This window comes from Stenella coeruleoalba (assembly GCF_951394435.1).
Source record: "Stenella coeruleoalba genome assembly, chromosome: 5".
Lineage (NCBI taxonomy): Eukaryota > Metazoa > Chordata > Mammalia > Artiodactyla > Delphinidae > Stenella > Stenella coeruleoalba.
Genome location: NC_137150.1, coordinates 30,891,254 through 30,918,324, shown reverse-complemented (window position 1 = coordinate 30,918,324; position 27,071 = coordinate 30,891,254). Strand labels below are relative to the sequence as shown.

Genomic DNA, 27,071 nt, shown 5'->3' with positions numbered 1-27,071 from the left:
CTCTGTTTGTTTGTTCTTTAATTCTTCTAGGTATTTGTTAAACATTTCTTGCATCTTCTCAATCTTTGCCTCCATTCTTTTTCTGAGGTCCTGGATCATCTTCACTATCATTATTCTGAATTCTTTTTCTGGAAGGTTGCGTATCTCCACTTCTTTTAGTTGTTTTTCTGGGTTTTTATCTGGTTCCTCTATCTGGTACATAGTCCTCTGCCTTTACATTTTGTCTATCTTTCTGTGAATGTGGTTTTCGTTCCACAGGCTGCAGGATTGTAGTTCTTCTTGCTTCTGCCGTGTGCCTTCTGGTGGATGAGGCTATCTAAGAGGCTTATGCAAGCTTCCTGATGGGAGGGACTGGTGTTGGGTAGAGCTGGGTGTTGCTCTAGTGGGCAGAGCTCAGTAAAACTTTAATCTTCTTGTCTGCTGATGGGTAGGGCTGAGTTCTCTCCCTGTTGGTTGTTTGGCCTGAGGCAGCCCAGCACTGGAGGCTACAGCCTCTTTGGTGGGGCTAATGGCAGACTCCTGGAGGGCTCATGCCAAGGAGTACTCCCCAGAACTTCTGCTGCCAGTGTCCTTGTCCCCGTGGTGAGACACAGCCACACCCCCGCCTCTGTGAGAGACCCTCCAACACTAGCAGGTAGGTCTGATTCCGTCTCCTATGGAGTCACTGCTCCTTCCCCCTGGGTCCTGATGTGCACACTACTTTGTGTGTGCCCTCCAAGACTGTAGTCTGTTTCCCCCAGTCCTGTCAAAGTCCTGGAATCAAATCCCTCTAGGATGAGAAGTCTGATTCTCTGGGAATTCCTCCTCCCGTTGCCTGACCCCCAGGTTGGGAAGCCTGACGTGGGGCTCAGAACCTTAACTCCAGTGGGTGGACTTCTGTGGTATAATTGTTCTCCAGTTTGTGAGTCACCCACCCAGCAGTTATGGGATTTGATTTTATTGTGATTGTGCCCCTCCTACTGTCTCACTGTGGCTTCTCCTTTGTCTTTGGATGTGGGGTATCTTTTTTGGTGAGTTCCAGTGTCTTCCTCTGGATGATTGTTCAGCAGTTAGTTGTGATTCCGGCACTCTTGCAAGAGGGAGTGAGTGCACGTCCTTCTACTCCGCCATCTTGAGCCAATCACTTTAAAGCTGTATCTAATAAGTGAGTTTAGCAAGGTTACAGTTACATTATCAATGTACAAAACTCAATTTTCTTTCTATATGCTAGCAACAAATAATTGGAAATTGAAACCTTTTAAATACCGTTTATAATACTACCCCAAAATATCAAATACTAGAGGCAGATCTGACAGTAGATGTGCAAAACATGTATACTGAAAACAGTAAACATTGCTGAGAGAAATTAAGATTTATATAAATGGAGAGATTGTCTTCTTTATTGATGGGAAGACTTGATATTATTAAGATGTCAGTTTTACGTTAGATTTGACTCTTAGAACCATAGTAATGTTTTGCATACTCTCCCTGCAATAAATAATGAATTATAATCAACCAAGACCTGTAGGCAAGAAACCCAAAATAGAATATAAACAGTAACAAATGAACTGAACTGTATTACAAATGGACAGCACAACCACATTAAAGAGGATAAAGGAAGATTAGGAAAGAGCTAACCTAAGTAACCTTGGAAAGAATATGTTAACTGGATACTCTTAAGACTAAAGACAAAAGGTACTGTACACAAATACTGTAACCTACTTAGTAAATTACTTTCTCAATAGGGTAGGTGTTGGCAAGTCTGTTAAAGTTACAAAGGAAAGGGGGAAGTCATGAATGAACCTTGTGGTATTGAATTGAAATCAGTTATCTGTATGATTACATAGTTTTTAATATACACAGATAGAAAGAGAAAGAAATATATGTGTACGCGTGGACTGATATACACACATATATATATTCCTAGTTCTGTCTGCCAAGAGGGTCCACTAGCAACGACACCCTAGTAGTAACAAGCAGCCCCCAGATGTGGTTCTCAATACCATTCTGCAGTAAAAGGAATCAGGGCTGCTTGGAGAAAAGGTTGATTCTAGGGCTGGAGCATCAAAAATATAAGATGAGACTGGACCATCTTGTGATACCAAAAAATACAGAAGTGCTTACAAAAGGATGGGACATGTCAAGAGGACACAGGAGCCAATTTAAAAGAGTTCCCAGTGACCAAAGCTAGCTCATAAATTGAACAAATAAGTACGCCGGAGAGAAAGGACAGCCCTTCCTTATAGAAGGAAGGGGGAGACTTAGGTAGGGGGAGACCTTCAAGATGGCAGAAGAGTAAGACGTGGAGATCACTTTTCTCCCCACAAATACATCAGAAATACATCTACATGTGGAACAACTCCTACAGAACACCTACTGAGTACTGGCAAAAGACCTCAGACCTCCCAAAAGGCAAGAAACTCCCCACGTACCTGGGTAGGGCAAAATAAAAAACAGAGACGAAAGAATAGGGATGGGACCTGCACCAGTGGGAGGGAGCTGTGAAGGAGGAAAAGTTTCCACACACTAGGAAGCCCCTTTACTTGTGGAGACGGGGGGTGGGTAGGGGGGAAGCTTGGAGCCACAGAGGAGAGCGCAGCAACAGGGGTGCAGAGGGCAAAGCAGAGAGATTCCCACACAGAAGATTGCTGCCGACCAGCACTCACCAGCCTGAGAGCCTTGTCTGCTTACCCGCTGGGACGGGTTGGGGCTGGGAGCTGAGGCTCGGGCTTGGAAGGTCAGATCCCAGGGAGAGGACTGGGGTTGCCTGTACGAACACAGCCTGAGAGGGCTAGTGCGCCACAGCTAGCCAGGAGGAGGTCCGGGAAAAAGTCTGGAACTGCCTAAGAGGCAAGAGACTATTGTTTCGGGGTGCATGAGGAGAGGGGATTCAGAGCACCGCCCAGATGAGTGCCAGAGACAGGTGCAAGCTGCAGCCATCAGCACGGACACCAGAGACGGCATGAGACACTAGGGCTGCTGCTGCAGCCACTAAGAAGCCTGTGTGCGAGCACAGGTCACTCTCCACACCTCCCCTTCCAGGGAGCCTGTGCAGCCCACCACGGCCAGGGTCCCAGGATCCAGGGACACCTACCCCGGGAGAACGCACGGCACGCCTCAGGCTGTTGCAATGTCATTCTGGCCTGTTGCGGCAGGCTCACCCCGCATTCCTTACCTCTCCCTCCCGCCAGCCTGAGTGAGCCAGAGTCCCCTAATCAGCTGCTACTTTTAACCCTATCCTGTCTGGGCAGGAACAGACGCCCTCAGGTGACCTACACACAGAGGTGCAGCAAATTCAAAGCTGAACCCCAGGAGCTGTGTGAACAAAGAAGAGAAAGGGAAGTTTCTCCCAGCAGCCTCAGGAGCAGTGGATTAAATCTCCACAATCAACTTGATGTACCCTGCATCTGTGGAATACGTGAATAGACAACGAATCATCCCAAAATTGAGGTGGTGGACATTGGGAGCAATGATATATATATATTTTTTCCTTTTTCTCTTATTGTGAGTGCGTATGTGTATGCTTCTTTGTGTGATTTTGTCTGTATAGCTTTGCTTTTACCATTTGTCCTAGGGTTCTGTCTGTCCGTTTTATTTATTTTTTTTACTATACCTTTTAGCGTTTGTTATCGTTCGTGGATTTGTTTTTTGGTTTGGTTGCTCTCTTCCTTCTTTTATTCCTTTTTCTTTTTTTCATTTCTTTTTCTTTTTCTTTTTTTTTTTTTTTTGTGGTTCGTGGGCCTCTCACTGTTGTGGCCTCTCCCATTGCGGAGCACAGGCTCCAGATGTGCAAGCTCAGTGGCCATGGCTCACGGGCCCAGCCGCTCCACGGCATGTGGGATCTTCCCAGACCAGGGCACGAACCTGTGTCCGCTGCATCGGCAGGCGGACTCTCAACCACTGCGCCACCAAGGAAGCCCTATTTTTCATTTTTTTATTTTCAATAATTTTTTATTTTAATAACTTTATTGTATTTCTCTTTTTTCTCTTTCTTTCTTTCTTTTTTTCTCCCTTTTCTTCTGAGCCGTGTGTCTGACAGGGTCTTGGTGCTCTGGCCAGGTGTCAGGCCTGTGCCTCTGAGGTGGGAGAGCCAAGTTCAGGACATTGGTCCACCAGAGACCTCCCAGCTCCACATAACATCAAATGGCGAAAGCTCGCCCAGAAATCTCCATCTCAACGCTAAGACCCAGCTCCACTCAACGACCAGCAAGCTACAGTGCTGGAAACCCTATGCCAAACAACTAGCAAGACAGGAACACAACCCCACCCATTAGCACAGAGGCTGCCTAAAATCATAATAAGGTTACAGACACGCCAAAACACACCACAGGATGCGGATCTACCCACCAGAAAGACAAGATCCAGCCTCATCCAGCAGAACACAGGCACTGGTACCTTCCACCAGGAAGCCTACACAGCCCACTGAACCACCCTTAGTCACTGGGGGAAGACACCAAAAACAACAGGAACTACGAACCTTCAGCCTGTGAAAAGGAGACCCCTAACACAGTGAGTTAAACAAAATGAGAAGGCAGCAAAACACACAGCAGATGAAGGAGCAAGATAAAAACCCACCAGACCTACCAAATGAAGAAACAGGCAGTCCACCTGAAAAAGAATTCAGAGTAATAATAGTAAACATGATCCAAAATCTTGGAAATAGAATGGAGAAAATACAAGAAATGTTTAACAAGGACCTAGAAGAACTAAAGAGTAAAGAAACAATGATGAACAATACAGTAAATGAAATTTAAATTCTCTAGAATGAATCAATAGCAGAATAACTGAGGCAGAAGAATGGATACGTGACCTGGAAGATAAAATAGTGGAAATAACTACTGCAGAGCAGAATAAAGAAAAAATAATGCAAAGAATTGAGGACAGTCTTAGAGACCTTTGGGACAACATTAAATGCACCAACATTCGAATTATAGGGGTCCCAGAAGAAGAAGAAAAAGAGAAAAGGACTGAGAAAATATTAAGAGAGATTATAGTTGAAAGCTTCCCTAATATGGGAAAGGAAATAGTTAATCAAGTCCAGGAAGCACAGAGTGTCCCATACAGGATAAATCCAAGGAGAAACACGCCAAGACACATATTAATCAGACTATCAAAAATTAAATGCAAAGAAAAAATATTAAAAGCAGCAACAGAAAAACAACAAATAACATATAAGGGAATCCCAATAAGCTTAACAGCTGTTCTTTCAGCAGAAACCCTGCAAGCCAGAAGGGAGTGGCAGGACATAGTTAAAGTGATGAAGGAGAAAAACCTACAACCAAGATTACTCTACCCAACAAGGATCTCATTCAGATTCGATGGAGAAATTAAAACCTTTACAGACAAGCAAAAGTTAAGAGATTTCAGCAGCACCAAACAGCTTTACAACAAATGCTAAAGGAACTTCTCCAGGCAGGAAACACAAGAGAAGGAAAAGACCTACAATAACAAACCCAAAACAATTAAGAAAATGGTAATAGAAACATACATATTGATAGTTACCTTAAATGTAAATGGATTAAATGCTCCCACCAAAACACATAGACTGGCTGAATGGATACAAAAACGAGACCCGTATACATGCTGTCTACAAGAGTCCCACTTCAGACCTAGGGACACATACAGACTGAGAGTGAGGGGATGGAAAAAGATATTCCATGCAAATGGAAATCAAAAGAAAGCTGGAGTAGCAATACTCATATCAGATAAAATAGACTTTAAAATAAAGAATGTTACAAAAGACAAGGAAGGACACTAAATAATGATCAAGGGATCAATCCAAGAAGAAGATATAACAATTATAAATATATATGCACCCAGCATAGGAGCACCTCGATACATAAGGCAACTGCTAACAGCTATAAAAGAGAAAATCAACAGTAACACAATAATAGTGGGGGACTTTACCACCTCACTTACACCAATGGAGAGATCATCCAAACAGAAAACAAATAAGGAAACATAAGCTTTAAATGACACATTAAACAAGACAGACTTAATTTATATTTATAGTACATTCCATCAGAAAACAGCAGATTACACTTTCTTCTCAAGTGCACACGGAACATTCTCCAGGATAGATCACATCTTGGGTCACAAATCAAGCCTCAGTAAATTTAAGAAAATTGAAATCATATCAAGCATCTTTTCCGACCACAACACCATGAGATTAGAAATCAGTTAAAGGGAAAACAAACACAAACACATGGAGGCTAAACAATATGTTACTAAATAACCAAGAGATCACTGTAGAAATCAAAGGAAATCAAAAAAACATCTAGAGACAAATGACAACAAACACGTGATGATCCAAAACCTATGGGATGCAGCAAAAGCAGTTCTAAGAGGGAAGTTTATAGCAATACAAGCCTACCTCAAGAAACAATAAAAATCTCAAATAAATGAACCTTACACCGAAAGGAACAAGAGAAAGAAGAACAGACAAAACCCAAAATTAGTAGAAGGAAAGAAAACATAAAGTTCTGAGGAGAAATATATGAAATAGCAATAACAAAATTAATAAAATAATAACAAAAATTAATAAAACTAAAAGCTGGTTCTTTGCGAAGATAAAAAAAATTGATAAACCATTAGCCAGACTCATCAAGAAAGAGAGGGAGAGGACTCAAATCAATAAAATTAGAAATGAAGTAGGAGAAGTTACAGTGGACACTGCAGAAATACAAAGCCTCATAAGAGACTACTACAAGCAACTCTATGCCAGTAAAATGGACAGCCTGGAAAAATGGACAAATTGTTAGAAAAGCACAACCTTCCAAGACTGAACCAGGAAGAAATAGAAAATATAAACAGACCAATCACAAGCACTGAAATTGAGACTGTGATTAAAAATCTTCCAACAAACAAAAGCCCAGGACCAATTGCCTTCACAGGTGAATTCTTTCAGACATTTAGAGATGAACTAACACCTATTCTTCTCAAACTCTTCCAAAATACAGCAGAGGTAGGAACACTCCCCAACTCATTCTATGAGGCCATCATCGCCCTGATACCAAAACCAGACAGAGATGTCACAAAGAAAGAAAACTACAGGCCAATATCACTGATGAACACAGATGCAAAAATCCTCAACAAAATACTAGCAAACAGAATCCAACAGCACATTAAAAGGATCATACACCATGATCAAGTGGGGTTTATCGCAGGAATGCAAGAATTCTTCAGTATATGCACATCAATCAATGTGACACAGCATATTAACAAATTGAAGAACAAAAACCATATGATCATCTCAATAAAGTCAGAAAAAGCTTTTGACAAAATTCAACACCGATTTATGATAAAAATCCTCCAGAAAGTAGGCATAGAGGGAACTTATCTCAACATATTGAAGGTCATATATGACAAACCCACAGCCAGCATCGTCCTTAATGGTGAAAAACTGAAAGCATTTCCTCTAAGATCAGGAACAAGACAAGGGTGCCCACTCTCACCACTGTTATTCAACATAGTTTTGGAAGTTTTAGCCACAGCAATCAGAGAAGAAAAAGAAATAAAAGGAATCCAAATTGGAAAAGAAGAAGTAAAGCTGTCACTGTTTTCAGATGACATGATACTATACATAGAGGATGCTACCAGAAAACTACTAGAGCTAATCAATGAATTTGGTAAAGTAGCAGGATACAAAATTAATGCACAGAAATCTCTTGCATTCCTATACACTAATGATGAAAAATTTGAAAGAGAAATTAAGGAAACACTCCCATTTACCACTGCAACGAAAAGAATAAAATACCCAGGAATAAACCAACCTTAGGAGACAAAAGACCTATATGCAGAAAACTATAAGACACTGATGAAAGAAATTAAAGATGATAGAAACAGATGGAGAGGTATACCATGTTCTTGGACTGGAAGAATCAACATTGTGAAAATGACTATACTACCCAAAGCAATCTACAGATTCAGTGCAATCCCTATCAAACTACCAATGGTATTTTTCACAGAACTAGAACAAAAAATTTTACAATTTGTGTGGAAACACAAAAGACCCCGAATAGCCAAAGCAATCCTTACAAAGAAAAACAGAGCTGGAGGTATCAGGCTCCCTGACTTCAGACTATACTACAAAGCTATAGTAATCAAGACAGTATGATACTGGCACAAAAACAGAAATATAGATCAATGGAACAGGATAGAAAGCCCAGAGACAAACCCACACACATATTGTCACCTTATTTTTGATACAGGAGGCCAGAATATACAATGGAGATAAGATAGCTTCTTCAGTAAGTGGTCCTGGACAGCCACATGTAAAAGAATGAAATTAGAATACTCCCTAACACCATACACAAAAATAAACTCAAAATGGATTAAAGACATAAATGTGGGGCTTCCCTGGTGGCGCAGTGGTTGAGAGTCCACCTGCCGATGCAGGGGACACAGGTTCGTGCCCTGGTCCAGGAGGATCGCACATGCCATGGAGTGGCTGGGCCCGTGAGCCATGGCCGCTGAGCCTGTGCATCCGGAGCCTGTGCTCCGCAACGGGAGAGGCCACAACAATGAGAGGACCGTGTACCACAAAAAAAAAAAAAAAAGACATAAATGTAAGGCCAGACACTATAAAACTCCTAGAGGAAAACATAGGCGGAACACTATGACATAAATCAGAGCAAGTTCCTTTTTGACCCACCTCCTAGAGAAATGGAAATAAAAACAAAAATAAACAAATGGGACCTAGTGAAACTTAAAAGCTTTTGCACAGCAAAGGATACCATAAACAAGACGAAAAGACAACCCTCAGAGTGGGAGAAAATATTTGCAAATGAAGAAACTGACAGAAGATTCATCTCTAAAATTTACAAGCAGCTCATGCAGCTTAATTTCAAAAAAACAAACAACCCAATCCAAAAATGGGCAGAAGACCTAAATAGATATTTCTCCAAAGAAGATATACAGCTTGCCAACAAACACATGAAAGAATGCTCAACATCACTCATTAGAGAAATGCAAATCAAAACTACACTGAGGGGCTTCCCTGGTGGTGCAGTGGTTGGGAGTCCACCTGGGGAGTCCGCCTGCCGATGCAGGGGACAAGGGTTCGTGCCCCAGTCCAGGAAGATCCCACATGCCGTGAAGCAGCTGGGCCCATGAGCCATGGCCGATGAGCCTGTGCGTCCAGAGCCTGTGCTCCACAACCGGAGAGGCCACAACAGTGAGGGGCCCGCGTACCGCCAAAAAAAAAAAAAAAAAACCTACACTGAGGTATCGCCTCACACCAGTCAGAATGGCCTTCATCAAAAAATCTACAAACAATAAATGCTGAAGAGGGTGTGGAAAAAAGGGAACCCTCTTGCACTGTTGTTGGGAATGTAAATTGATACAGCCACTACGGAGAACAATATGGAGGTTCCTTGAAAAGCTAAAAATTGAGCTACCATACGACCCAGCAATCCCACTACTGGGCATATACCCTGAGAAAACCATAATTCAAAAAGAGTCATGTACCACAATGTTCATTTTAGCACTGTTTACAATAGCCAGGACATGGAAGCAACCTAAGTGTCCATCAACAGCTGAATGGATAAAGATGATGTGACACATATATACAATGGAATATTACTCAGCCATAAAAAGTAATGACACTGAGGTATTTGTAGTGAGGTGGATGGACCTAGAGTCTGTCATACAGGCTGAAGTAAGTCATAAAGAGAAAAACAAATACCATATGCTAACACATATATATGGAATCTTAAAAAAAATGGTTATGAAGAACCTAGGGGCAGGAGAGGAATAAAGATGCAGATGTAGAGGATGGACTTGAGGACACGGGGAGGGGGAAGGGTAAGCTGGGACGAAGTGAGAGAGTGGCATGGACTTATATATACTACCAAATGTAAAGTAGATAGCTAGTGGGAAGCAGCCGCATAGCACAGGGAGATCAGCTCGGTGCTTTGTGACCACCTAGAGGGGTGGGATAGGGAGGGTGGGAGGAAGCTGCAAGAGGGAAGAGATATGGGGATATATGTTTATGTATATAGCTGGTTCACTTTGTTATAAAGCAGAAACTAACACACCATTGTAAAGCAATTATACTCCAATAAAGATGTTTAATAAATAAATAAAGTAAACACCACTATATCAATGCCACAGTCAGTTTCCGTCAATGGCTGCTGAAATCTGTGGGCACAAGTTTTCAGAGAAACAGGATATTAGCAGTGTCTTAAAGTATCTCCCCCATGATATTTATCAGTTATTAATTGGTAATAAATTTATGGTGGCAACCCAGCAGATACCACTTTAACCAAGTGTGTTCTAAAATTAACACAAGTTGTAAAACATGTCAGCATCACATACTCCTTGTAAGACTGAAAAGGACACAACATCACTTCTGTGGTATACCCATTAAAAGTGTGTAACTTTAATGATGAGGAAATACCAGACAATGCCACATTGAGAGACGTTCTACAGAATAACTAACCAGAACTCATAAAGTGTCAGAATCATGAAATAAAAGGAAAGACTGAAGAACTGCCACAGATTGGAAGAGACCAATGAGACACAAGAACCAATGCAGTTAGGATGCTGGAACAGAAAAAACAGATTAGGGGAAAAGCTGGAAATTTTTGAATAAGGTCTGTAGTTTAGCATTACATCAATGTTCATTTCCTAGTTTTGATAATTGTACTATGGTTTGTAAGTTGTTACCATTATGGGAAGCTGGGAGAAAGATGTAGGAAATCTCTCTATAAAATTTTTGCAATTTACTGTAAGTCTAAAATTATTTCCAAATAAAATTTAAAGAAATAGTAAGGTCCATTGGTTTTAGACTGTATTGGTAGGTATGAATAGCTAACTGCTCTGAAGAAACAAAGGAAAGAGATATAACTGATGTCTGTCCATTCATGACTAGCCAATTAATAGATTATATCTATGTTAGCATTGCTGTTGCCTCTGGTTATTAAATTAACAGTAATTATCTCCATTAGGTTCTCTAGGCTCATTCAAAGTGCTTTTAAAACCTAATTAGAAAATAAAAACAGTATTTCAAGGATTTAATATTCTAATAGTCTTCCATGAGAACAAAATATCAGATTTTAAAATAAATAAAATCCTAAATTGGAAAACAAATTTGTCAACACAGTTATTTTGATGAACATTAGCTGGTTCATAGAACTTAACATAGATTTAAAGCTATTTGGCTACAAGGCTATTTTTTTCCCCCAAAATTTCCCATGTCTGTAGTTTGAGAAAGAATCGTTCTAGTAGGCTTGTGTCTATCATCCTTTCTGTGTAAATTTCACTTAGCAATCCCTACCAAGATCTGTGGGATGAATTTCCCGGAAATGCATGTTAGAATTACAGTATGTACCTGTAAGACATTTGATTCATAAATCACCAAATATAGCTAAATTAAAATTTTAACTTTTTATTGACATATACTGTGAAAAAACACACATAAGTATGCTTGTGAAATATTTGAATTTAATAAAGTACTAATTAAATTTTAAGTACATTGTTCAATATTCTGAAACAGCGAGTTTGCTCAACTGGCAAGTATTCTACAAGAGGGAAAAAAATTCTGTAGGTGTCTTGGGGTTTTTGGGGGTATGTTTGTTAATTTAGTTTGGTTTTGTTCTTTTTCAGGATGTGGTAGATACACATCCTGGCCTCACGTTCCTGAAAGATGCTCCAGAATTCCACTCCCGCTACATCACCACGGTAGGCCGAGTCCCTTTTTGTCTTAATATAACTCTATAAGTCTCCTTTTTGTCATTATCTAGTATCCAGGCTTTCAGATCTTTATGCAAAATGGGCTATAATGATTATTTTAAGTGGAAGGAAGTAAAATTGAATTAATTATTTCTATCTATTTGCCTTCTTATATGTGTCCAGCGCTTAAGAGGTCTCTTGTATATAAAATTTAAGTGATATGCTCATTCGGTCTGGTATTATGAGGTATACCTTTTGCTGTATCATTAATATTGATACCCAGTTGATCTTTAGCATTTGCAAATAATACTGAAAAGAATCTTCAACATCCTTTTCCAAAAAAAGATGTATCTATAGTGCCTCAAAGTTAGAACTGAAATGATAATGAAAAATAGATTGTATGTAATCAGAAAACAAATCATGTAAGAATTTAAAATAACATGATCACAATCTCCTATTTTGTGGGGTGTTCTCATTCCATGTTTCTCATACACAGCCTCATTTGGTCAGTCACAGGCAGGGCATGCAGTATGAGTGAGAGCACACAGGCCTACAGCTCACATTGCAGCCACACCAGGCATTCTCTGCCCTAGCTTCCAGATTATCTTTGGAAGAACTCCACAGCTGAACCAACCTCAGGGCACACCTCACATTCACAGCCATACCCGGGGGAGATGATCCCTGCCTCTGGTAAATAGAACAGTCTCCTCTGAGGAAGGCCCTCTCATTCTTAGGGCACTTTTTGTTGGCTATGAATTTGTTGGTTTCTGTTGAGTTACAGAATACCACCATTCTTTTTCTACTGTAGGAACTTCATTATTTGCTTTTACATTGATTCTCTTCTGTCATAAAACTTTATAAGACTTTATTTGAACCATAAGGTGTCACTGTCATCCAAGACTATCTCAGAAGTTATTTTTGCCTGTTAACCACAACACTCTACTAAACTACCTCTACTACAATCACCCTGGCCCAGCCACTCATCCTTGTTTTTCACATGGATTCCTTCTAATTGGTCTCCCTACTTACACCCTCATTGCCCTACAGTCTAGTCTCCACAAAGCAGAGTTATCCTTTGAAAATATAAGTCAGACCATGTCACTCCTCTGCTCAGACCCTCCAGTGTTTCCCCATCTCATCACTCTGCTTCAGCAACAACAGCCTGCCTTCTCTCTGTTCCTGGAATAGACCAAACCTGCTTCTGCCTCAGGTGCTTTGTTCTTACTCTTTCCTCTGCCTGGAATGCTCTTCCTACAGATTTCCACATGACTCACTCCCTCACTTCATCCAGATGTGTGCTCAGACATTCCCTTCTTAGTGAGACCTTCCCTGATCACCCTCTGCCTTCTTCACCCTTCTTCTCCCTGTCCCCTCCCTCTACACTTCTGTTCCTTTGTTCTGCTTTATTTTCCTTCTTAGCGCCTATATCATTGATATGTAATTTTTTTGTTTATTGTCCATCTCCTTCTCTATAACATAAACTCCATGAGAGGAGGGACTTTGTCTATATTTAGATGTTGCTATATCTCCAATACCTAGAATAGTGCCTGGCACATAATAGATACACAGTAAGTATTTATTGAGTGAATAAGTGAAGTTATTCATGCTTAAGAATTCTATACATAACCCTGGTTTCAATTCCAATAGGAATTATTGGGTTCTGATTGCTGACTGTTCTATAAACTAAGGACGTATTAATAGTATATTAGAATCTCAAGAATTAGAAAAGATGTTAAAGATAATCTAGTCCAACCTTCTACCAATTCAGAGAATGCTGTCTACAGAGCAACCTTTTATTGGAATTTGTTCTTAGAAAAGATATTAAAGAACAGAATTATAAAAGAGATAAATTTTCCTTCTATACACTTTCTAGTTTGGTATTTATTGAAGAATGATCGCTGGACCTATGATGGTCTATAGTCATCTAGCAAGTGGCCCCCAGGAAGTTTTAGGAAGAGTGCAAAGCCATGAAACCATTTTGTTCGCATATAATTCACATTTTCTGAGAAATGCTAGTATGTTAGTCGTTGAACAAAAAGAACTACATAGGTCAATTAACAGGATCCAATTAATTATTGCTGCTGACATATTTGCATGGCATTTGCATATTATTGTTTACATTTCTTAAATTTGTGCTTTATTGTTAGTATTATGCTGCTTTATCCCCAGTTCACAGAAATGAATCCAGTATAGCTGATTCACTTTGTTGTAAGCAGAAACTAATACAACTTTGTAAATCAACTATACTCCAATAAAAATTTTTTTAAAAATGAATCCATTGCTCAGTAGTAGTCATTAAAGTGTAAAATACTTGTGAAATAATGATAATGGGGCAACTCAAAACATCATAACGTAAGTAGTAAATAAGATCTAACTGAGAATACAGAATGTGAATCTGTATGTCCTGAGATAAGTGTACCTACTGTTGTGATAATCTCATACTACCCTCCAAAACAGAAAGATGCAAATTAAAAGCATCATACTGAATACCTAGAAACAATTTTATTGGACTGGTTATCTGTTCTACCCAGTGCCTTTTCTATTACGAAATTTGGTCAGATAATGACATGAAGTCATTGAAAGTTTTAGGTTATTTCAGAGTACAGTGAATTTTTCTATAAAAAAATACAAAATAAGCTTTCTAGTATGAAATTAATTAATTTTGTGGCATAGAAGTAACCAAATTAGAGAAGTGTCATTCTCTACCCTGCTCATGGCAAAGATAACAGTATTTCCAAGAAACTTACAAAGATCAGCCTCAGAATTAATGACAGATATCTCAAAAAAAGCAAAATTAATTTATCATATGACCCTATTGAATATATACTCTCAGTGGCATACAGTATAGGACAATTAACATATTTTGTTTGCATGGTAGAGTTATTCAGTTATTTCACTTTACAGTTGGAAGAAACTGCTTACACAGTGTATGACTCAAGTATTAGCTTATGTGTGGCACATATACAATGAAGAAAATTTGGGCAACTTTTATTTTCCATTTATCACTGAAAACCTATGCTACAGGAAAAGACTTTTTGTTTGTTTAGTTAAATATTTTGTCAGCTGTTTTAGAATGGAAAGGCAGAACACCAAATTTACATATAGCAAAAAAGGACATCACTACCTAAATAAGGGATTATACCCAGAGTCACTCCACGTTCTCCTTTATTTCCAGAGAAGAGTTGGCAAGTGAGAAATAAGCCTCTTGATATCAAATGAAAATGAGAATTGGAAGTACCAGCAAATTGTAGCCCTTGAGTTTGCAGGTTTGCATACCATGCAAAGAAATTGCCAGTGAATAAGGCTCTGCTTATCCTTACTGGCATATGCTGACTTTTGAGGAAAGAGGTACTCATGTGAGGTTTTAAAATTAGTGATAATATTGAAAATACTTCTTTGTGATATTCGTGCTGGCAGTAAAGATATTTCTGTGGCTTGCTCAGATGGTGTCTTAGTGGTGTATTCAGTGTCTTGATTGGCCTGAATCTATCACTCCAGGCTGAAATGTCAGGATTTTCGTTGTTGAGGACAAGGTAGTGATATTTCCTAAAATGGCTAAACTGGTGGAAACTGCTCATCACTAATAGCTTAACTCTTTCCCCTTGAGAACGTTTCCTCTTGACAGAGAAAGAAATCATTTTTATTAGATAGTTTTGTTTAAGTCCAAGTTCTGCAGAAGACCATGAAGAAATACTTTTCAGAGCCATAGTAACTAGAGTGGATCAGTAACCCATTCACACACACACACCCACACACACACACAGACACACACACACACACACACACACCGCCTAATAGAAGAGCCAGGCTTCCAGCATTGAGTTGTTCATGTGCATTAAAGTCATCTACAAAGAGCAATCTCTCTGTAATTTCTGTGTCTGCATTTGATCTGCTTATCAAAAACTCTGACAGAACCACCAAACACATACTTCTATTCCTGGTGACCTCTACTTGTGAATTAGAGGTTTCCACTTCAGTAGATATAAAGAAAAAGAAAGGAGACTGACTTACAATTCAAATTGTCAAGTTGACTAGAGATTCCTTGGTGAAAAATTATCAAATTTCATTTCTCTCACTGATAGTAAACAGTCATTCTTAGTATTATTAATTTTTACATTTTTTTGATATTTTTAAATTTTTGATTAATTTCTTTTTAAAAACTTAAAACTGGTAGACCAAAAAAGTTAGGGGGGAAAAAAACAACTGTAATTAATGTAGAACCAGCAGTTACATGCTCTCACCACTAGATGGTGCCCCTACCTCGATAAGCTAAAATGCTGAATCAGTTGTGTGGAAACCAATAAATGTGCTGATGTAAGGGGCCACTGAATAAGGAGATTTAGGCTATGGAAAAATGGAATACAGGTACATTTTATTACAGTATGAGACAAATAGGTTAGCAGAGGCTAAAAATAGGAAATTACTTAACATTCAAAATGTTTATGAATTTTAAAAATTCTCTCAAAAGAACAAAAGATGAAGAAAAGAATAAAATAAAAATAAATACAGATTAAAGTTTTATAATTTTAAGTGTTATATAGTACCTCCATAAGTAATATAAAATATTTGAGGGGTATATATATACAAAATTTAGACAGACAGGAAACTTAGACTTTAATATAAATTTACGTTCAAGATCAAGAAATAAGGACAAAAAATCTAATAATGTGCAACAAAGAAAAGTTTGGTGTAATAATATGTATTGAAATTGACTTTAACTTGAGAGCGAAGACATGGAACTATGATAAGAGATATTCTTAATTTTTATTTTCATATATATAATTTCTGGCCTAAAATCCTCCATCTTTTTTATAGGAACTTTTGTGAAGCTAGTGCTAAAAATACAGTGTTGAATAAAACACATTCTCTGCCCTGAAGCACCTCACTCAGAGTCTGAGTGACTGGGGCCAGTAGAGAAGTTGTAGACACCAGCTAGTCCCAGCTCCCACCTAACACGGAATCCTGTGAGCTTCTGCCTAAATAATTGTGGTGAGAAGAAACCTCACTACTTCATACAACCCATTGCTTCATAAGGCTAATGTTAGGAAACTCTTGTTTACATTGAAGCATTTCTAACCAGTAAGGGCATTTCTATCCAGTAATTCTAGTAGTTCCAGTTCTATTTCTACCCTCTGATGCAGTACAAAACAAATCAACTTCTTATTCCACCTGATAACCATTCAGATCATGGTCACATCCATACTGTAGTCTTATTTTTTCCTCAAGAGTAAACACAACTACATTAGTAGTATCTTTCACAATAATTTTGTATACAGTTCCCTGTTTTATATTTTCTGTACATCTTATATGCAATCTATCTATAAATCATAGACAACAGTACTGATTTTATGTAAAATATTAATTAGAGAACTTTCCTAGGTTAGTATCCATCTGCTGTTCAAAACTCTGGATAGAGTTATTCATATGGATAGCTATGAATCCAACCCATATGTCTCTATCACGAATATAACATGAAAGTCTTTGTCACACAGCTTTCCAATCTCATTAATTTATCAAGCAATTTTCCAAAGAAGATATACAGATGGCCAACAGGTACATGAAAAGATGTTCAACATTACTAATCAGGGAAATTCAAATCAAAACTAAAGTGAGATATCACCTCACACTTGTTAGAATGGCTATCATCAAAAAGACAAGAAATAACAAGGATGTGGAAAAAAGGGAACTCATGTGCAGTCTTGGTGGGAATGTAAATTGGTGCAGCCAATGGAGGTTCCTCAAAAAAACTAAAATAGAATTACTGTATGATCCAGCAATTCTGCTTCTGGGTATTTATACAAAGGAAATGGAAACAGTAACTTGAAAAGATACATGCACCCCTGTGTTACTGTGTCATTATTTATAATAGCCAATAAATGGAAACAACCTAAGTGTTCATCCACAGATGAATGGATAAAGAAGATGTGGAATACAATGGAATATTGCTCAGCCATAAAAAAAGAGTGAAATCCCGCCATTTGCAACACCATGGATGGACCTTGAGGGCATTATGCTAAGTGAAATAAGTCAGAGAAAGACAAATACTGTATGATATAAATCTTAAAAAAAAAAAAAAAAGAACGCTCACAAACACAGAGAACAGATTGGGAGCTGCCAGAGGCAGGAGGTGGGGAGAAGGGAATCAAAAGGTATAAACTTCCAGTTGTAAAATAAATTAGTCATGGGGATGTAATTTACAGCATGGTGACTATAGTTCATAATACTGTACTGAATATTTGAAAGTTACCAAGAAAGTAAATCTTAAAAGTTCTCATCACAAGAAAGAAAAATTCTGTAACTGTGGAAACGGATGTTCACTAGACTTATTGTGGCGATTATTTCACAATATATACAAATATCAAATCATTATGTTGTACACCTAAAACTAATATAATGTATGTTAATTATACCTCAGTTTTTTAAATTATCATGCAGTTATTGACCACCTGATGATATAGGCAGAGCAACATATCAGGCACTGGGATGCAAGTGAAAAGAGATCAGGTTCCTTAGAATTTGGAGGTGATGACAATCAGGTGTACCTGTGTTGAGAATATAACCACAGGATGACCGAAGGAGACTCAGGTGACATCAGGAGCACAGAAGACAGCTTGACCCAAGTGCCTGTGCTGGGGCTTCCTATGGAGTTGGTAACTGAGCTAGATGCTGAAGGGTCGGGGGGAGTTAGCACTGGTAGCGAGATGGGGTGAGGCGTGCCGGGCAGCACAAGTCTGGACCTTCATCCTGAGGCTACTTTTTTCCTGTTATTTTTGGGAATCACTCTCTTTGATAAGGAATCCAGAAACAGAATAGTGGTTTGGTTCCTCATTAGGCCTACTCTTAGGATAGATGTCCAAATGTCTTCTCTTTTTTGTTCTTCTTGCACTAAAATAGCCTAAAAGGGGGATCTAACCTCTTCTATGATTAAAAACCACCAAGGTTACAGGATTTCCATATCATTAGATAATCAAAACTAAAGCCGAAGTACTAAAAAAGCTGCTTAACTGCTCTTCTCACCCTTGCTTCCTTTCGAAGAAGAAAAGAAAAAAAAGAAAAAAACCCTAATAGGTCAAGTGCAAATTAAATGGGTGGAAATAACCCCAGGTAAAAGTGTTAAGAATGCACTGTGGCCTCCTACCTCCAGGATTGCAGCCTGTCTTCCTTCTCCAGTCCTCCCCTACACAACAGCACATACATCCTCAATTTCAGACACCTTTGCTACCCATCCTCCTTCTCTCCCATCTTGTCCAGGGTCTTCTCCAGAGTTTCACCTTTGTTAAACTTATTAAAACACTAGTTAGTAACAAAACTGTTCATGCCTAAATAAGGACTCGGGATATAAACTATCCCAGATGTATCTGAGTTTCCACAGAGAGTTCAGAAGTCTTCAAAACTCCAATGGATAAGGCTATAATAACCAGAATATGCCCTCTTGAATCATACCATGTTGGCAGCCATTCTTCTGACCCAGTAATTGTTAAGCCACCCCAGTGCAGATTTCCCACCTCATATGCCTTCCAGAAACATCTAGCCTAATAAGCACTACTTGAATCCCTATATGAGAGGTAAAAATGAAAGTGACATGTAGGCACCTGGGAAATGCCGACTTGTGAGCAAAGAATTTTTTTATTCTCAGAATTATAAGGGCAGATGCAAACTATATGGATGTAGACTTTTGTAATATAGTATTAATTTTTACTAGAAATTACACTTGATATAATCAAAAGGCCAAAACTTAGCTTGGTTCAAAGAATGTTCATAAGATGGCCTTTGATAAAGTAATAGATATCTTTAATGTTTTTATTTGGTTTTGTTTTCCTTTTGGAACCAGGTTATTCAGAGAATATTCTACACAGTCAACAGATCTTGGAGTGGAAAAATTACTGCAACAGAGATAAGAAAAAGCAACTTTTTGCAAGTATGCCTCTCATTGAAATTCATACATAAGGAGCAATTTAAATAATAATCTTACTTCATTTAACAAATATTTGAGTGCTTATTATGTGCAAAGCCCTGTCACTACTTTCAGTCGTTAAGCAGTTATCAGATACCTGGAAGGTGTTGGGGGAACAAAGATGAATAACAAGAAATTTTTGCATCAGGGCATGCACTGTGGAGCAAAAGAGAAAAGGGCACAGACAGCCACACCTGACTTGAAAAATTCCACGGAAATATATCATAAACATGCAGTGAAGGCTTCACAGTAGGACTGGCATGTGATCTTGACCTTAGAGATATCAGGAGTTTACCAAGATAAAGAAATCAAAAGAAAAGGGGATTCCAGATAGAGGAAGCAGCATAAACAAAGGCCCAGAAGCATGAAAGTGGCCCGTTCAGGAACTGCAGAACAGTCTTAAGTGGCCACAGGCTCCAAGGAGAGTGACCAGTGATGAGGCCTGAGGGGTGAGACAGGGCCAGGTTGGGAAGGGCCTTGCAAAAGAAATGGAGGAATTTCAACTTGTTCCTTTTAGCAGTGACTCTTTATCCATCTCCTGCTAGAGAAAAATACTAAAAATTCCTTTTAAGAAAGAATGCATTTCATTCAATTATTTTATTTATTTTACCAAATGAGAAAGTACTGACCACTAGTGGGAGCCTTTAACCGAGGCAATCTTCATGCCTGATTGTTCAAGATCTTCTATTAACCTAAAGAAAGTAGAATTGGTCACACTTGAAAGGAAATGAAATATTTTACTTTAAGTAAATCATACTAAATGAAGCTTAAGCAAATAATACAACCTTATTTACACCCTGTTTTTCCCATCTTCATCTGGGACAGACAAAGTAATGAAGACTTGGCAAAATTAGCAAACCATAATAAATATGCAAACACTTTTTATTCTAATAAATGAAAAGTCATCATCACGGTCATTATTAATATTTACTGAACACCTGGTGTCTGCCTGGGCTCTCAAGAGGTAATGTGGTATGGGTTGAGATGGCAAGAATTCCATTAAAAAGGCCTTCCTTACACCTTAAGAATGATAGGGGCTTCCCTGGTGACACAGTGGTTAAGAATCTGCCTGCCAATGCAGGGGACACGGGTTTGAGCCCTGGTCCGGGAGAATCCCACATGCCGCAGAGCAACTAAGCCTGTGCGCCACAACTACTGAGCCTGCTCTCTAGAGTCCCATGAGCCACAACTACTGAAGCCCGCATGCCTAAAGCCTGTGCTCCACAGCAAGAGAAGCTCACACACTGCAACAAAGAGTAGCCCCCACTACCCACAACTAGAGAAAGCCCACGTGCAGCAACAAAGACCCAATGCAGCCAAAAATAAATTAATTTTTTAAAAATGATAATAATCCCTCACATTCCTGAAGCACATTAGAGTTTTGTATTTCTAGATCATTATTATAATCCATATTTTTTTTACTGATGGTAAAATTCATATGGTTGAATGACTTGGATAAGATCACACAGCAAAATAAGTGGTTGAACTCGAAATAGAACTCAAGTGTTCTGCTTCCCTCTATTTTCTTCCCTACCCCTCTCCTTAGTCTTCCTCTTAGTACATGAAGGTATGCTCATAAAATATTCAAATAACATAAACATATATAGAATAATAAGCAGAGGTCACTATCTCTTCACCCTGCCATTTCACTCCCTTTACCAGAGGGAACCCATGTTATCTGTGGTTTTATTCCTCTGTATATGTGTGTGTGTGTGTGTGGAGTATATATTGTATGTGTGGAGCATATAGTTTTGTTCTGTGTGGCTGCTTTTTTGAATTATTTTTAATATGTGAGACCATACTTATTATTCTGTTAACTTTTTTTAACTTAACAGTATGTATTGATGTTTTTTCATTTCCATTCATATAAATCTATCTCATTCCTTTAACTATTGTGTAATCTGGCATGGCTGTACTGTAATTACATACTTCTCTACTGAAGATGTTCAATTCGCTTTCATTATCTCCCTATTACAATAATGCAGTGAACATCCTTATACTTTCCTCTTGTGTGTATATGAGTAAGAATTTCTCTAAAATAGAGTACTGGAGGGAAAATCCTGGATCAAATGGCATGTGCTTTTTTTTTTTTTGCAGTACGTGGGCCTCTCACTGTTGTGGCCTCTCCCATTGCGGAGCACAGGCTCCGGACGTGCAGGCTCAGTGGCCATGGCTCACGGGCTCAGCCGCTCCACGGCATGTGGGATCTTCCCGGACCGGGGCACGAACCCATGTCCCCTGCATCGGCAGGCGGAGTCTCAACCACTGCACCACCCGGGAAGCCCGGAATGTGCATTTTTAATTTGATAGATCCTGCCAAGTTACCCTACTAAATGCCTGCACTAGTTCATACTTAAATGTACATACTCACCAACAGCAGAAGTTATTCATTTTTTTCATTTTATGACAGTCCAGTAGATGAAAATGAGAGCTCCCTGCTTCTCAAGATATTTGTTTTATTGTACATATTCTGTGTGTACATTTATACACATTAAAGAGCATCTTATTAAAAAAAACATTACAAGCAAGTTTGGAAAACAGAAGAAAAAGCATATTTTACCACCCTAATAAAACTAATATTCTTGTATGTGTTCGTCTAGTCTCATTCATATGCATATTTGGATTTTAGAATATAATATAGTTCTTAATGTGTACAATCTTATATCCTGTATTTTGCACTTACCATGTCATGATTTTCCTTTGTTTCTATATAGACTTTATAATTTTTACTGGCTGCAAAATCTTTCATTGAGTGGCTTTTACCATAATTTGGAATTCAAGGTGAAAAACATTATAAGAAAGATGACTATTTCATAATACAAGAGTATTACTTTGATAAAAATTATTTTCTAAAATGTAAATACTGGAAATCCAAAATTCCATTTTATTTTCTTTTTAAGATTTAGCTAGTACATGTTTTAACCTTGCTTTTAAATTTTACTTCAGACTTCTCTCTTAATGGACAGCATATACCTAGATCTGCTTTTGGGGTTTGGGTTTTATTCTCAATCTGAAAATCTTTTAATAGGGAGATTTAACTCATTTACCTTTGTTGTGACTGTTGATATATCTTGTCTTATTTCTGTCATCTCACTTTGTTTTTTCTATTTCCTAAGTTTCCTTATGGTTTATCTTTTTTCTGACTCTTCCTAAAAACATCTTCATTTATCTGCCCACTTATATGATAATTTGGCTTATTATAAGAATTCTGGGCTCAAAAATCACTGTTTCTGGTGTTTTCCCTAGGGGCACACAGTGAGTCGGGGGAGACCGAGGCTTATTTCCAGCTCAGGGCCCTGCAGCTCTACCCTCCATGCCTTCTATGCCAGGCTACCCCACACTATCACAGTGGTATAAATAAGTCACCTTTATGGTAAATTTGATGCCATTACAAAACCAAACCCTGCATGTGGATGCCCACTCTTCATAATAGAATAGATAGAAGATCAGTCTTTTAACTTTGAAAAGTTAAAAGTAATGTGAGTTTATGGGCTTCCCTGGTGGCGCAGTGGTTGAGAGTCCGCCTGCCGATGCAGGGGACACGGGTTCGTGCCCCGGTCCGGGGAGATCCCACATGCCGCGGAGCGGCTGGGCCCGTGAGCCATGGCCACTGAGCCTGCGCGTCTGGAGCCTGTGCTCCGCGATGGGAGAGGCCGCAGCAGTGAGAGGCCCGCGTACTGCAAAAAAAAAAAAAACAAAACAAAAAAAAAAAGTAATGTGAGTTTATGGCCATGTAATTAAAAGTCTGTTGTCTGATTGTTCTGTGCTTGCTAGTCTGGGGACCTCTGATAGGCTGCAGTCCCCTTGGTGATAGCTCTTCCCTTTCCCTGCTTTTACATCGTCCGTAGCATCTAAGTCTTTGCTAAGAATATTACAGAGCACGTAAATGCTTATAGGTTGATCAATTGATTAAAAGGTAGGATGAGGTTGCCTACTAAATTTCCTGGTTTGGTACCAAAACCAAAATTTTTAATTCAGTTTAGAGTAAAACTTAACTGGGATCTATATAATGGCCAAAGCTGGGTCTTCATATTTTTAAAATAAATTAATCCTTCTATTCATACCATTTCAGACTCTAGCACTTTTGGAAGAAGAGGAAGATATAAACCAAATCACAGATTATTTCTCCTATGAACACTTCTATGTTATTTATTGTAAATTCTGGGAACTAGATAGTGATCATGACCTCTACATCAGCCAGGCCGATCTGTCTCGATACAATGACCAGGGTGAGTGTTTCTATGGATGTTGACTTTACTATTTTGAAGAAGGCAAGAGTTAAATTGTGCTCATTCATTATGGGGAATTCCCGTTTCTTAAATCCTGTATCTAATCAAGTCCTCTTGAAAGGGCCAAGAATTTTTAAGTAGAAGTGAGTGAAGGTACTAATTTTTTATTTAGAAACCAGATTTAGGAGAAGGGGTTTGGAGGTAAGTAAGAAATTAGAGTCTTAGTTTTGATGAATGGGTGAGTCTTTATAGTGATGCTTATTTTCTGATGATGAACTGAATAAGAATCACATCTATGTAAAGTTTATTTGAAAGAGAATGTATATACACCTTTATAAATTCTCATTTTACAGTATTTATAAACAACCAAGGATGAAAATGATGTTTCTAACTTGCCAGTGTTTTAAAGGATTCAAAAAACCTTTTCTGGCATTTAGTTCTAGAAAAGGTATTTTCTCTGCAGGTGAATTTTGTGTGCTTTCTTTTGTCAGAAAACAAAAAATTACATATTACATGATATTACCCTTCTTACTTCATTTTGATCAGTAGTAAACTTAGAACCTGTTTCCTGCTGATTTAATATTCTTAACCAAGCACCAAGATACATTGATTCATTCTTCTCTCATAAGATTGTCCCTGTTCTGTTCTTAAATGTCTTCTCAGATACTGTGGATTTTTTTAATAAGCCCTTAGCCTTTTAGATGTAGCAAAGTACAAATCTTAAATAAATACTTTGAATTTTGCTTCTGATATTTGGTATATCTGTGACTAGTAGTATACATCTTAAGAAAAGGTTCATTCTATATGTCAGTTTTCATAGAACTTTCCATTTTAAGAAACAGAGTTCTAGCTCACAAAACTCAGGTGCCAACCAGGCATCAAGAGGAAATACTAAATTGTACTTATTTGATAAACAAGCATTTTAGTATTGTATTCTTCCTTCAAGTACAGATGTACCTCGTTTTATTACACTTTGCTTTATTGAATTTTGCAGATAGAGCATTTTTTACAAATTGAATGTTTGGGGCAGCCCCGCATTGAGCGAGTCTATCGGTGCCATTTTTCCAGCAGTATTTGTTCACTTCATGTCTCTGTGTCACATTTTGGTAATTCTCACAATATTTCAAAACGTTTTCATTATTGTTATATTTTTTATGGTGATCTGTGATCAGTGATCTTTGATGTAACTATTGTAATAGTTTTGGGGGACCATGAACCACACCTGTATGACAGCAAGCTTAATTGATAACTGTTGTTTGTGTCGGGCCTCCATATTCCCTGAGACACAACAATATTGAAATTAGGCAAATTAATAGCCCTACAGTGGCCTCTAAGTGTCCAAGTAAAAGGGAGAGTGGCACATCTCTCACTTTAAATCAAAAGCTAGAAAGCTTAGAGGGGAAGGCACGTTGAAAGCAAGGACAGGCTGAAAGCTAGGCCTCTTGTGCCAACAGTTAGCCAAGTAGTGAATGAATGTGAAGGAAAAGCTCTCAAAGGAAATTAAAACTGCTATTCCAGTGAACACATGAATAAGAAAGTGAAACTGGGAATTCCCTGGCTATCTAGTGGTTAGGACTTGGTGCTTTCACTGCCTAGGTTCAATCCCTGGTTGGGGAACTAAGATCCCACAAGCTGCATGATGTGGTTAAGAAAAAAAAAAAGTGAAACAGCCTTGTTTGCTGATACGTAGAAAGTTTTAGTAGTCTGGATAGAAAAACACACCAGCTACAACATTCTCTTAAGCCAGAGCCTAATCCAGAGCAAGGCCCTAACTCTCTTCAATTCTGTGAAGGCTGAGAGAGGTAAGGGAGCTTCAGGAGAGAAGTTTGAAACTAGCAGAGGTTGGTTCATGAGGTTTAAGGAAAGAAGCCATCTCTATAATATGAAAGTACACGGTGAAGCAGCAAGTTACCCAGAAGATCTAGCTAAGATAATGAAGGTGGCTACACTAAACATCAAATTTTCAATGTAGATGAAACAGCTTTCTATTGGAAGCAAAAGCCATCTAGGACTTTCATAGCTAGAGAGGAGAAGTCAGTGCCTGGCTTCAAAGCATCAAAGGACAGGCTGACTCTCTCGTTAGGGGCTAATGCAATGCAGGTGGTGACTAAGTTGAAGCCAGCGCTCACTTACCATTCCAAAAATCCTACAGCCCTTAAGAATTATGCTAAATCTCTTCTGCCTGTGCTTTACAAATGGAACAACAAACCGTGGATGACAGCACATCTGATTACAACATGGTTTTCTAAATATTTTAAGCCCACTGTCGAGACCTACTGCTCAGGAAAAAAAGATTCCTTTCAAAATATGACCCTGATTGGAGAGGACTGGCGGTGTGAACACAGCATGAAGGGGTTAGTGCACCACGGCTAGCTGGGAGGGAGTCCGGGAAAAAGTCTGGACCTGTCGAAGAGGCAAGAGACTTTTTCTTGCCTCTTTGTTTCCTGGTACGCGAGGAGAGGGGATTAAGAGCGCTGCTTAAAGGAGCTCCAGAGACGGGCACAAGCCGCGGCTAAAAGCGCAGACCCCAGAGATGGGCATGAGACGCTAAGGCTGCTGCTGCCGCTACCAAGAAGCCTGTGTGCGAACACAGGTCACTCTCCACACCTCCTTCTGGGGAGCCTGTGCAGCCCGCCACTGCCAGGGTCCCGGGATCCAGGGACAACTTCGCCAGGAGAACGCACGGCGCGCCTCAGTTTGGTGCAATGTCCTGCCGGCCTCTGACACCGCAGGCTCGCCCAGCATCCACACCCCACCCTCCCCCCAGCCTGAGTGAGCCAGAGCCCCCGAATCAGCAACTCCTTTAACCCCGTCCTGTCTCAGCGAAGAACAGACACACTCTGGCAACCTACACGCCAAGGCAGGACCAAATCCAAAGCTGAACCCCGGGAGCTGTGTGAACAAAGAAGAGAAAGGGAAATCTCTCCCAGCAGCCTCAGGAGCAGCGGATTAAATCTACACAATCAACTTGATGTACCCTGCATCTGTGGAATACCTGAATAGACAATGATTCATCCCAAATTGAGGAGGTGGACTTTGAGAGCAAGATTTATTATTTTTTCCCCTTTTCCTCTTTTTTTGAGTGTGTATGTGTATGCTTCTGTGTGAGATTTTGTCTGTATAGCTTTGCTTTCACCATTTGTCTTAGGTCCATTTTTTTTTTTACTATTTAAAAAATTTTTTTTCTTAATTGTTTTTTTATTTTAATAACTATATTTTATTTTACCTTACTTTAT

The 27,071-nt window shown here is 39.0% G+C and overlaps 1 protein-coding gene across 5 annotated transcripts in view; it reads left to right on the top strand.

Moving 5' to 3' along the window:
* PPP2R3A (protein phosphatase 2 regulatory subunit B''alpha) overlaps nucleotides 1-27,071 on the top strand; it is a 223,836-nt gene that overhangs the window by 119,912 nt on the left and 76,853 nt on the right. For 4 of the 5 annotated variants that reach the window (XM_079922189.1, XM_079922187.1, XM_079922188.1 and 1 more), the window contains 3 exons: nucleotides 11,587-11,661; nucleotides 19,484-19,570; nucleotides 23,679-23,835. In XM_079922189.1, the coding sequence (XP_079778315.1) occupies nucleotides 11,587-11,661; nucleotides 19,484-19,570; nucleotides 23,679-23,835 (319 nt within the window). The remainder of the gene's footprint in view (nucleotides 1-11,586; nucleotides 11,662-19,483; nucleotides 19,571-23,678; nucleotides 23,836-27,071) is intronic. The other variant, XM_079922190.1, reaches the window with a different exon arrangement.